Below are 12,150 nucleotides of genomic sequence, written 5' to 3' on the forward strand. Positions count from 1 at the left end.
CCGGGCACAGTGCCCGCCCACAGCACAGCCCAGAGCCTGTCCCCTCCTGAGGGGCCCCCCTGGCCATGCCCGCCCGCTTCCCCGCTTCGCCCTCTGTGGCTCGGCCCAAATGCCCCCTCTCTGCTTCCTTGGCCTCCGAACTGCCCAGGGCTTCCTCAGCCTTCTCCCCCGGCGGGCAGATCCCAGCGCCCCTGCACTGAGGCCATGCGGGCCCACGCACCTGCGGGCTGAAACACAGACGGTCCCTCACTGGGGTCAGGGAGCAAACACTTACTCGCTCACCCCGCCCCCCCACCCCGATGTCTGGCCTGTGGGCTTCAAACCACACCCTGACCATGGCAGGGGCTCAAAAGGGAAATGCTGAGTTGAATCAACACATCAGGTGGGTGTTGGGAGGGGCTGGGGGCAACAGGGACCCCCGGCATTGCCAGTGGGAGCGAAGCTGTACACGTGCACAGTGGGGAGGGGAGTGGGGGTGGCCAGGACTCTCAAAGACGAGTGCCGCTCTGCTGGGACCCGGCGATCCCTCTCCCGGGAGCTGACCCTCAGGCGTCATCACACGTGTGTGCGCAGGTGTCCACGCAAGCACATGTCAGCACCAGCCGAGACCGGAGACAACGCAAATGGGGACAATGCGACTGTTCACTCCGTGAAGGAGGATCTCATGGTCTCAGGTGCAATCCAGCTGACGTGTTAGAGCAGGTGCGGGGCGCAGTGTGGAGTGCGCTGCCATCGGGGCGAGAGGGTGTGTGTGTGTGCGCGTGTGCATATGTGTGTGTGTGCGTGTGTGTGCGCCTGTGTGCGCCTGCTTAGAATATATAGGCCGTCTCGCCGTCTCGGGAGGGTTCATAGGAAATCGGCACATGTTTGCCCCTGGGGCGGGAACTGGGAGGAGGGTGGGCAGGAGACTTGCCCTGTAGGCTCCTATGCCTTCTGACTTTTCTAAATGCTTCCCCTGAACTAAACATACACGCTAAATGGGACGGGAGAGTCATGGTGGGATTCCTTCCGGCACCTTCCACGTGGTGATCACAGAAAGACACAGATGCCCACCCCCGTTTCCTATCCGACCCCACCCCTGCCTGCAAGGCCTCACTCCCTGGTCAGCCCCCGCTCACCTCCAGGGCCCACCTCAGTGGGCACTTCCTCCAGAAAGCCCTCCCTGACTTCCCTCACTGGTCACACTGTGCTCATGCCACTCTGTCTTGGTGCATTTGCCTCTCCAGGAGCCTCAAGGCGGGGACCCGGAGGGAGACCAGGGTGGCCCGGCCCCCGCCTCTCACCTGCTCTGGCAGGTGCTCAGGAAAAGATCTGCTGAGCAGATGTTTGGCTCACCACACGCAGCACACAGCACACAGCACGCAGCACGCCTCCCCGGGGCAGGGGAACCAGGCAGCAGGGAGAGAAGCTCACTTAGCACTTCGCTGCTTGGCCGCCGGCCAGGCCAACCTCCCATCTGACTTGCCTAAAAGCCCAGGTGGGACCACTGCGGTAGTGGTAGTTAGGGGGGTGGCGGGGGGGAGAGGGGGGTGCATTTACCTCGCTGGGTTCAGGATGCCCGCTCCCAGAGCCTGGCCAGGCCCCCAGGGAAGGCCCCCGTTGTTGATTGCTGACAGCCGGTTTGACAAATCGTTTTCTGCCGCTGTGGCCGGGCTGGCCCATCTGGCGGGTCGCCAGAGGCCTCGGGTCACCACAGTGGCGCTCCCGGTGTGGGGGCTGAACAGGCCAGCTTCCGTGTGCCCAGATCCCGCCTGACCCTGCCTGGTCACCCGAGCAGGTCCTGCACCCCCGCCCGGCACATCTGACCAGGCTGTATGTACATGTGGCTGGTCAGGCCCGTGATGGCCTCTCGGAGGGCGGGGGCCCAGAGCCGAGGAAGGAGAGCGCTGGAGCCTGCCCCCCACCATTGCAACCACAGCACAAAGCCACGGCCACGTGAGGCGGCCCAAAGTGCCAGCCCCAGGCGGCAATTCACAGCGCGCGTTAATAAGTGGTTTCTGGCTTCGGAACATGATTGATGACGGTCCTCGGGTTCCCCGCACAGGCTTCCTTTAATGGATTTCCCCTGTCGCCTCTCCACCGAGGGCGGCCCAGAGTGTGAGCAGGGGCCGGAGGGAGCGCTCCCGGGACAAGACGCCCGCATCTGTACCCACACGCGTGCTGCTGGCTCAGCAGTGCTGGCAGCTGGCCGGCGCCCCCCCCCCCCCCCCCCCCACCCACGTGCATGCTGCTGGCTTAGCAGTGCTGGCAGCTGGCCGGCGTCCCCCTGCTCCCCTCCCCCCGCTTCACCGGTTCACGTCCTCTTCATCATATTCCCGGTGCTCAAAGCTTACGGCGTCGTTGTCCCAGAACACAGGGGCCGGGGGTAAAAGAGACCACAACCCAGCATGACCGGCCAGGATGCTGCACAGCTGGTGGCTGTGGTGGCTGAAATGGCCAAAGTGATGATAACGGTGGTGTCCGACCTGGGGACCCCTTGAGTGGTGGTGATGGGGCCGCAGGTCCTTGAGGACAGAGACGCCTCTTCTGTATTCCTGCCTCCCAGCCGCACTGCCGCACCGGCATGCACACCGCGGGCACCACCCAATGTCTCTTGAACCAGTGGGTGGGAGGGCCCATGGGCCCATCGGTCCAGGGATGCGAGTGGACGTGATGCCCGTGGGCGGGATCCCAGGGCCCCGCGGGCTCCGGGAGAGGCTGGCAGCTCAGCGGGCTGACGCTCGCTCCACCAGCTGCTTATCTTACGAATCCGTGGCGTCTGTTTCCATCCGGTACTAGAAAGCTCTCCAGCCCGGCGCATGCCTGCCTCGCTCCAAAGCCCCGTCCCCCTGCCCACGGCCTAGCTCAGATGCCCCATCGTTTGGCTTACTCCCTGAGCTCTGCCCTTCCTCCTCCCTCACCCCTCCCACCTCTCTCCCCAACACACACACACACACACACACACGCACACGCACACGCACACGCACACGCACACGCACACACACACACACCAGTCCCCCTGCTATAGATCTCAGCCAAGTGCTCCCCGGGGCCAGAGCTGCTAAGATGAGCAGCTTGTCTCCTGGAGGCTGGGAGTGATTTAGCGACAGGAAGCAGGTGCGAGGCTGGAGGTGGGGAAGTGGGGGTGGGGGCTGGGCTCTCACTGTCTCCAGCTGCTGCTCTGTCCCCCATCCCCATCTCCAGGGCACGGCCACCCTGGTGTTTGCCTCACATTGGACCCAAACCCAGAATCAGAATCCCCAGCGCACTCACGCACGCGCACACACATACACACATATACAGGCACACGCGCACACACACACATGCACACACATGCGCGCACACTCACACACACGCGCACATACATACACACAGGCACACACACATGCACACACTCATGCACACGCACGCACGCACACTCACACACACATGCACATACATACACACAGGCACACACACAGACACACACTCATGCACACACGCGCGCGCACTCACACACACATGCACATACATACACACAGGCACACACACACATGCACACACTCATGCACACACGCGCGCACGCGCGCGCACACTCACGCACACACGCACATACATACACACAGGCACACACACATGCACACACGCGCGCACACTCACACACACATGCACATACATACACACATGCACACACTCACTCATGCACACGCGCGCGCACACACACACACACCTGCCTGCAGACAGAAGCTGGTGCGTTAAGTTCCAGTTCCTTGAGCGGCCAGTTCCCTGCTGTCACTGCTGGCTTATTCACTGGACACAGCCGACTGCTGCGCACCTACTGTGTGCTGGTGCCGTCCTGGGTGCCTGGCAGGCAGAGAAGGCTCCCAGCAGCTGCAGGGTGGGGCTCGCTGTCGGGCAGGAGCCAGGCAGCCATGCTCCTCGCTCCTCCAGGGCGGCTGCGCGGGTTGTGTGTGAACAGAGCCTCCGGTCCAGGGCAAAGGGCGGCATCCCTGCCCCCTCCTCGCCAACAGGCTGTGCCCGTTCGGAGGAAGCAGAGCCTTTTACGAGTCCACACAGAGCCTGTGGGCTGTGACCCCCAAGAGGGGGTGCTTTTTGGTGACTGTAGCCAGGATTCTGGAGCCTCAGACCCAGAGGGGCAGGTCAGGAGCTGAGGCCGGCAGGGCTGGGAGGGGCAGGGGCCGCAGGTCTCCTCTGTGTGGCCCTCCCGGCCCCGCCCCCTGCACTGCTGAGCCTGACTCGGGCCCGACCTTCTGAGGGCCTGACCTGGGAACAGCCCCAACAGGAGGCTGGAGGCTGGGCTCCGCTCACAGGCGATCAGGCCGCTGCCCAGCAAGGCCACTCATTTCTCCCTTTTACCCCCAAATCGTCTGAGCCCTGTGTCCTGACCCTCTCCTAGGAAACAGACCGCTACCCCAGCCCCAGCCAGAGGGGAGAGAAGGAGCCCTGGACAAGGAAGTCTGGGGCTGCTGCTTGCAAGCTGTGTGTCCCTAGGTGAGTCACTTAACTTCTCTGTGCTAATCATCTGTAGCTTCAATAATACCTCATGACAAACCAGCCCAAACTCAGCGACCTCCAACATCCATTCTCTCACTCTCAGGTCTGCAGGCTGACTTGCAGGGGTGTGTGTGTGTGTGTGGGGGGGGTGTGTGTGTGGGGGGGTGATGGGCTGGGCTCAGCGGGGAGCCTCTGCTTTAGGCTGAGGGCTGGGTTCAGGCTGCTCCCCCATCACCACGGTCTCCTGGGGATTTGGCCACTGGGCCAGGTCTGTGGCACACAGGGGGGTGAACTGAACATGCAGTGCCTCCTGACACTTCGGCCCAGACAGGCAATGTTCCATGGGCCAAAATGAGTGCCCTTCACAGGCTACAAGGTCACAGGCAAGAGGAAGAACTGAGGATGAGCTCAGCTTCTGTTCCCTCTCTCTCTCTCTCTCAATCCCTCTCCTTTTCCTCACCCCCCAGGTGTTTGCATGTGTGTGTGTATGTGTGTGTATGTGTGTGTGTGTACGAGCGAATCTCCCATCAGCATGACCCAACCACTTCCTACCACCTCCAGCACTGTGGGTTTTGTGTGTGTGGGGGGGCGCACCCCAGTGCCTACAACAGTGCCTGGTACCTACTAGGGACTCAATAAGTGTTTGTTGAACAAATGCATGAGTTAGTTGCTCAATTTTCTCTTAATGGTGTTTCCAAGCACAGGTTTTACTGGAACTGGTTGTCTCAAGTACAAATTCTGTTGGATGAGAATATATTACTCTCCTTTTCATGTTTGCTTTTTCGGGCGGGGGGAGGAAATGATTCAGAGAAGAGCAGAAGGGGAGCTGGGGCCAACCCAGGGCTCCCTCCCCGCCCCCACTCCTTACCGCAGGGGGTCTGGGGCAGCAGGAAGGTGGGATGGGAGTGAGGACATTGGCAGGAAGGGATGGAGGAGGGGGAGAGGGGAAGGAGGGAGGGCAGGCAGCTCCAGACTCTGCTTTTTTGGAATTCTTTGTTGGGAGGACTGGTGCTTATTACACGCCATCTGTCTCAGTCCACTTCATACAGGCGTCTTCTCTGCACCATCATTACTAGGCCCACACATTTCATCTTACAGATAAAGTGACATCTTTCCTCAGCTTCGTATTTGTATTTCTTGTGTCATGAAGGTTATTGCCCAAGTGCTGGCTTGCAGGGTAGCTCTGTCCCCTTGGGGGGACCGGAGTGCCAGGCTGTCTTGTTCCAGGCTCTGTCCACTCCTTCACTCACTCACTCATTCACTCACTCATTCACTCACTCACTCATCCACTCATTCCCTCACTCATTCACTCACTCACTCACTCATCCACTCATTCCCTCACTCATTCACTCACTCACTCACTCACTCACTCACTCATTCACTCATTCCCTCACTCATTCACTCACTCACTCACTCGCTTGCTCACTCCTTCACTCGTTCATTCACTCATTCACTCACTCACTCACTCACTCCTTCACTCACTCATTCACTCCTTCACTCACTCACTCAATCACTCACTCATTCACTCATTCCCTCACTCATTCACTCACTCACTCACTCACTCACTCGCTTGCTCACTCCTTCACTCACTCATTCAATCACTCACTCACTCACTCATTCGCTCACTGTCTGATGCTCACTGACCATCGGCTCTGGGTTAGAAAGGTGAAACATTGCCCCGGTGATCACAGACCTGCAGGACAGAGAGAGGCAAGACCACAAGGTAATAGAGTGTTAACAGGGCCCTAGGGGTGCACAGAGGTGGGTGCCTGGAGAGGTGCCTGGATGGCGACATCTGGCTCCACCACATCTCATGCAACAATTATGAGGGTCCAGTGCAGGTCAGGTGGCTGGCGTGTGCCTGGGGGCTAGGCTGAGAGCTCACACTCATACTTTCCGGGATTTGCATGCAGCAGCCCTGATTTTATCGGCGCCCAGAGGGACAGATCCTGCTGGCATCGTGGGGTGGTGCCCCCTACCCAGGACTCAGGGGAGTGTTAAGTTACAGATTGGATGCAGGCACTTTTGGGAGCCTCCATGGGAGTGACTCGGACCTCCGAGGCCCCTGGGGCACCCGTGTGCCGAGCTGACCCTCATATACTCGCTGGAGGGAGGTTGCGGAAGACGTGGTGGGTCGCCAGGCCCACGAGCAGAGCGCATTGACCAAGAGAACCCTCTGCTCACTCCTTCCTGCCGCAGCTGGGCCCGAGGACACAGGGAGGCCCTGCTTCATGGAAGGTTTTTAAAGGTCTCAGCCCCTGCCCTGCTGGCGTGACTCAGTGGTTGAGCGTCGACCTATGAACCAGGAGGTCACGGTTCGATTCCTGGTCAGGGCACATGCCCGGGTTGTGGGCTTGATCCCCAGTGGGGGGCGTGCAGGAGGCAGCCGATCCGTGATTCTCTCTCATCACTGATGTTTCTCTCTCTCTCTTCCTCTCCCTTCCTCCTTGAAATCAACAAAAATATATTTAAAAAAATAAAATTCTCAGCCCCAAGCACCTCCCCACGCACATCAAGTGGCGGGACCACTGGCGTTTTATTAAGATTGTCATAAACCCGAGGACGGGCTGTGGGTGGGAGGTGCCGGGGTGAGATCCGGACACCCCGCTTTCCCAGCTGGGGGCCGTGGCAGGGGTCACAGTGGCCCCGTGAAGTCAATGGAGCAAGATGGCACAGCTGGGGTGAAGGGCTTTACTATGACCCCCCAACACTCCATGGAATTGTCTGGAAAAGACACCACACAGCCCCAGGCTACACCTATGCCTGCCGGGATATCAACACCAATGTGCAGCCCCAGCAAAACCCCAACGTTAGGTGTGAGGATCTAAAATGGGAGCCCGGGAAACTCGGCGGCTTGTGGAGGGTAAATGAACAGAAACAAGGCCATGCAGATACCGCGGGCCCTGTCGGGCTGGAAGCCTCAGAGAAGAGGTGGCCGCCTTGGGCAGCCCGCTGCGTGCCTCGCGGGACACCGCTCTCACCGTGAGGACGCGGCGGAGCACCTGTGGGGTAGCCGTGTCAGGCGCCTGGAGACCTGGAATAATGTAATGGCCTTTACGATGCGCCCAGTGCGAACCACAGCGGCACCGTAGGCGCTAAGGGGCACTTCCCACAACCATTTCCTGCTTCTGAATATTAATACATGCCTATGCGAGTACACTGGGGAAATGCAAAAAGTGAACAAAAACAGTGGAATCTCACAGTGAAGAAGTGTTCGTTCCCGATGCTGTGACCGTATCCCCTGCAGCCAGACCTTTCCCAGCTGAGGTCACGCTGTGTTCAGTGACAGTGAAGGGACAGTCCGCAGTGCACTGTCACACCGTTGGGGGCAGGAGAGCGTGGGGTAGGTCATGGAGTCCAGAGCGGGTCCCTCGGGCAGCTCACCAGCTGCAGGCGAGGCCAGTGGATCCCTCTGGGCCTCAAAGCCCACCGTTTGCTCAAATAAGATGGAGATGATGTCAGCACCGTCCACACACGCGCGCGCGCGCACACACACGCACGCACGCACGCACGCACGCACACCCCCGTTGCTGAGGCTGGAAGAGCCCCGTGAACTGCGGAAAGCCCGGGTCTGGGTCGGCCCAACCTGGATGCCACCCTTACTGACGAGTCCTTATTTATCCCCCCACCTAGTCTAAGATGGGGAGAGGCTGCCCCCCCAAGACTGCAGTGAGGCCTCATGGGAGAAAGAGCTTGGAGTAGTTGTGTGTGCTGGGCAGGGTTTACCCCGTGGAGCGGAGGCTGTGTCTACTGTGCGCCGAACCGGGCGCCCTGTTCTAGAACAGCACTGGGCACACGGCAGTGTGGGAGATGTTGCTGCGTAAATGAACCCTCAACAGATACATGTGCGTTCCTTCCCCCGCCCATCTCTACGGGTCAGGGAAGCTATGGGGCGGGGGTGTGGGGAGGGGGGAGTGTCAACAGTGGCAAAGGGGCCAGCACCCGGGGTTCCAGTCCCTGCTCGGGCTGGCGGCCTTGGACAAATCCCTTCGTGTCTTAGGCCAGTCAGTGCTGCTGCTTCGGACAAGGATGCCCGCTCACTGGGCCGAAGAGACAAAATAAGAGGCAGGTACGGGGAAGGGTGGGAGGAGTTTCAAACATCTGGTGGTCCCCCTCCTCCTCCCCCACCCCAGACAATTGCCAGATGCTCCAGCTGTGCAGCGTGGGAAACAGATAAACCGATAAAAAAGCCTTTGACCGCAGAGCAGAGCTCCCGTGGCCTGGATGCTGAGACGCAAAGACCAGGGTCCAGGCTCTGCCGGGGAGAGGGCGGGCCCAGGGGGCACCTGGACCTCACCAGCCCCGGCGGGGATGTGAGCTCCAGGCCCCTCCAGCCACAGCCCAGCTTCGGGGCAGCTTCCACCAGGGGGGTGGCTCCGTGTTCAGCAGGGCCGTGCGGACCTGGTGTGGAGAAAGGCTGGGAGGGGCGGGAGGCGGCGGAGACGGGATGTGTGGGAGGTCGCTGGCTGGTGGTGGACGGTGACCGAGGGGCCGCGTGGTGATGGATGCCCCCCATTCCCGTCATAAATCAAGGGCGAAGATAAACGCGCGCAGAGGGAGGAAGGCGGCTGCTGGGTGAGAGGGCCATTTGTCTCCCAGCAAACTTGGGACGATTAGGGGGAAGCCGAGGCGGAAAGAGGCATCATTCGTCTTAACCGATTAAAAGGAAAAGAAAACTGCCATCATACTATGCGTGGGTTTGACAGGTTTGTACAAGGAGAGAGGAAATGTGTCCTGATCCGGGCGACAATAAGCAGAATTGAAACAGGGATGGACCCAAATTAAGTCCTTCTCTTTTTTTTTTTTTTTTTTTTTTTTTTTTTTTTAAGGAGCAGTTCTCTGAGACTTGGGGATGAATTAACTCAACTATCTCATTTGAGGAAGCTGAGGCCCAGGGAGAGAAGTGGCCTGTTCAAGGGACCCGGTAACCTGGTCACACTGCTCCCCTCAGTATCGTTTCCACTTGTGAGGACTTGCTCTGTTTCCAACAATATGGTCACTGCTTGCAAATACTCCATGTATTTTAAAAATAATATGTACTTAGTTAGTATTGGCAATACAGATATGATTATACCAAACTTGTTAAATGTGGTCTTCAAATTTGTCTCGATTTGTCTTGTTGTATGTGGTCTGTCGAGTTTGAGGAAGATGTATTTAAACATCCAACTATTGTGGTAGATTTAGCAATGTCTCTAATTTTCTTAACTGTACTTTGTGTGTTTTTAGGCTATATTTTTCAGTGCACACCAGGCTAGTATTTTTCTACCAGACTATCAATCTTTGTTTTTCATTAGGTAGTGAACCTCTGTATTCTTAATCATGGTTTATGTTTTCCAGTCTGTTTTCTTTAATGTTAAATAACTACAGGGAATTGATTTTGGTTAGTATTTGCTTTGTACAAGTTTCCCCTCAAACCTTTCTCTGTCGTTATATTTTAGGAATGTCTCTGGTAACAGCGTGTATTTTAGAAATCCGATAGGATGATCCCTGTCTTTTTAATGGAGAGTTTAGTCCATTTATAACTATTGTAATAGCTGATATAATTATTTCCATCATCTTATTTTGTGTCTATTATTTACCCTGTCTTTGCCATGCTCCTTGTTTTTCTCTTTTCTTGCTTTCTGTTAAACTGGTTAAGTTTTCATTATTCTACCTTTCACCCCATGTATATATTATATTTCTATTCTCTTAGCAACTACTCTTTTTTTAAATATGCTTTTATCGATTTTAGAGAGAGAGGAAGGGAGGAGGGGAGAGAAAAACATCAATGTGAGAAACATAGATTGGCTGCCTCCTGCACGCCCCCTACTGGGGATTGAGCCCACAACCCAGGCCCCAATCGGAATCGAACCGGTAACCTTTAGGTGCATGGGACGCTGCTCAACCCACTGAGCAACCCCGGCCAGGGAACACAGCTAGTCTTTAAAGTTTCAAGGTGCATTCCTAGCTTAATATTTCTGCCTCCTCCTGTACACAGGATTCTAGAAGGCTTTACTTCTGATATCTCCTTTTGTATCTTTCATATTGTCCAATAATATATTTTCACTCTGTATTTTTATACTTCTCAAATTAGTCATTATTATTTTATATAGTCAATACTTGTTTAGATTACCAATTTCTTTGCTTACTGTTTCTTCTTGTATTTTATTTTTTCCTTTTGGGTTTAATTTAGTTCTCTCTGGAGCACTTTTTTTTGCTATTATTTTATTTATTTTGTTAGTATTTTATCAGCAAGGCATTTTAGAAGTAAACCTTTTTAGTCTTTCCCTGAAAATGTCTTTATTTTATTTTCCTTATTGAATGATCATTAGCTGGATATAAAATTCTGGATTCTCAGCTATTTCTTCTTGGTGATGTGACATGTTATTCCATTGTCTTCTGGCTTCTATCAAGACTCCTGCTATTGCTGTAATTGCCACATATTTTAGGTAATCTCCCCCCATATCTCTCTCTCTCTCTCTCTTCCCTCTCTCTCTCTCTCTCTCTCTCTCTCTCTCCCCCCCTCTCCCCCCCCCCTCCCTTGTTGCTTTTAGGAGCTCTCTTTGTCTTTGGGATTCTAGAGTTCTGCTTTAAGACATATTTACTATTCATTTCTCCTACTTGAGACATTCATACTGATGGTATTTGGGCAGAAGGATAACAGACAGTGGTGACATGGGAAGGATCGATCGGTCTGAGGTTCATGAACTTTGAACACAGCGGCAGACACATCCCGGCGCTGACCAGGCCCCGGCCGTGTCCAGGCGCTCACTCCCTGAGGTCCTTTCACCTTCACAGCTGCCCAGCGAGGCAGTCCGCCTCCATATCTCTCCTTACAGATGAGGAAACTGAGGCACAGAGAGGCTCAGTAGATCATTCAGGGGCCCAGGGGAGAGGGGGCTGGTCCTGGAGTCCACTCTCAGCCCTACTCCCCGTTGTCTCTCCAGTTTTAGAGGGAAAGGGGGGAGGCAGCCCCTTCATCCCTCCTCTGCACCCCCTCCCCCCTCCCCGCTCCCCTCCTGACCTCCAGTTCCCACCCCTCCTCCCTGCAGGCTCCTCCCCAGCATCCCCACGTTTGGCATTTTTCTGGCCTGAAGGGGCTTTGACCACCACCCTGGCTCACTCCCAGGCCTCCCGGGAGGGTCCCTTGGTGTGGGTCTGGGCAGAAGGGCATCCCTGCTTCTCAGCGTTTCCCAGAGGCACCTGAGTCCTGCAGGGAGGAGCCACTGATGGGAGGAAATAGCTCCTGCCCGAGACAGCCCCGCCCCCAGCTCACTCCCACACCCGGCACTGAGCAAGCTGGGGCTGGCCCGGCTGGTGATGGGGGCACAGATGCGAGACAGCGCCAGCCCTGAGGGACTGCGTCCCATGAGTGAGTAATTGGAGTGCGGCCTGATGGGACGGGTGCGTGTCGGGGAGTAGGGGTCAGGGCAGCGCTCTTGGCAGATGGAGGGTGTGGGGGGAGGGGGAGGGGTGGCAGGCAGGGGAAGCCCAGCCACAGAGTTCTGGGAGGGGGAGTTGGCTCTTCTCCCAGAATCCATCGGGATCTGCGGCGTTTCCCAGCGGGGCACCGACAGCATCTATTTGTGTGCAGTGAAGCTCACTCTGCAAAGGGCGCGGACAGGGTTTTCGTGTGCCTCCTGCCTCTGCTCCTCCTCTGCCCCCTGCCCCCTGCCCCCTGTCCCCTGCCCCCTGCCC

At 56.8% G+C, this 12,150-nt stretch overlaps 1 protein-coding gene across 1 annotated transcript in view; it reads left to right on the forward strand.

Moving 5' to 3' along the window:
* The window catches only part of LOC102244411, a 112,642-nt gene that overhangs the window by 59,387 nt on the left and 41,105 nt on the right, over positions 1 to 12,150 (forward strand). Inside the window, exon 13 of the mRNA XM_014538281.1 lies at positions 4,376 to 4,470. Coding sequence (XP_014393767.1) covers positions 4,376 to 4,470 — 95 coding nt within the window. The remainder of the gene's footprint in view (positions 1 to 4,375; positions 4,471 to 12,150) is intronic.

This window comes from Myotis brandtii, unplaced genomic scaffold (genome assembly GCF_000412655.1).
Source record: "Myotis brandtii unplaced genomic scaffold, ASM41265v1 scaffold188, whole genome shotgun sequence".
In the NCBI taxonomy this organism is placed as follows: Eukaryota; Metazoa; Chordata; class Mammalia; order Chiroptera; family Vespertilionidae; genus Myotis; species Myotis brandtii.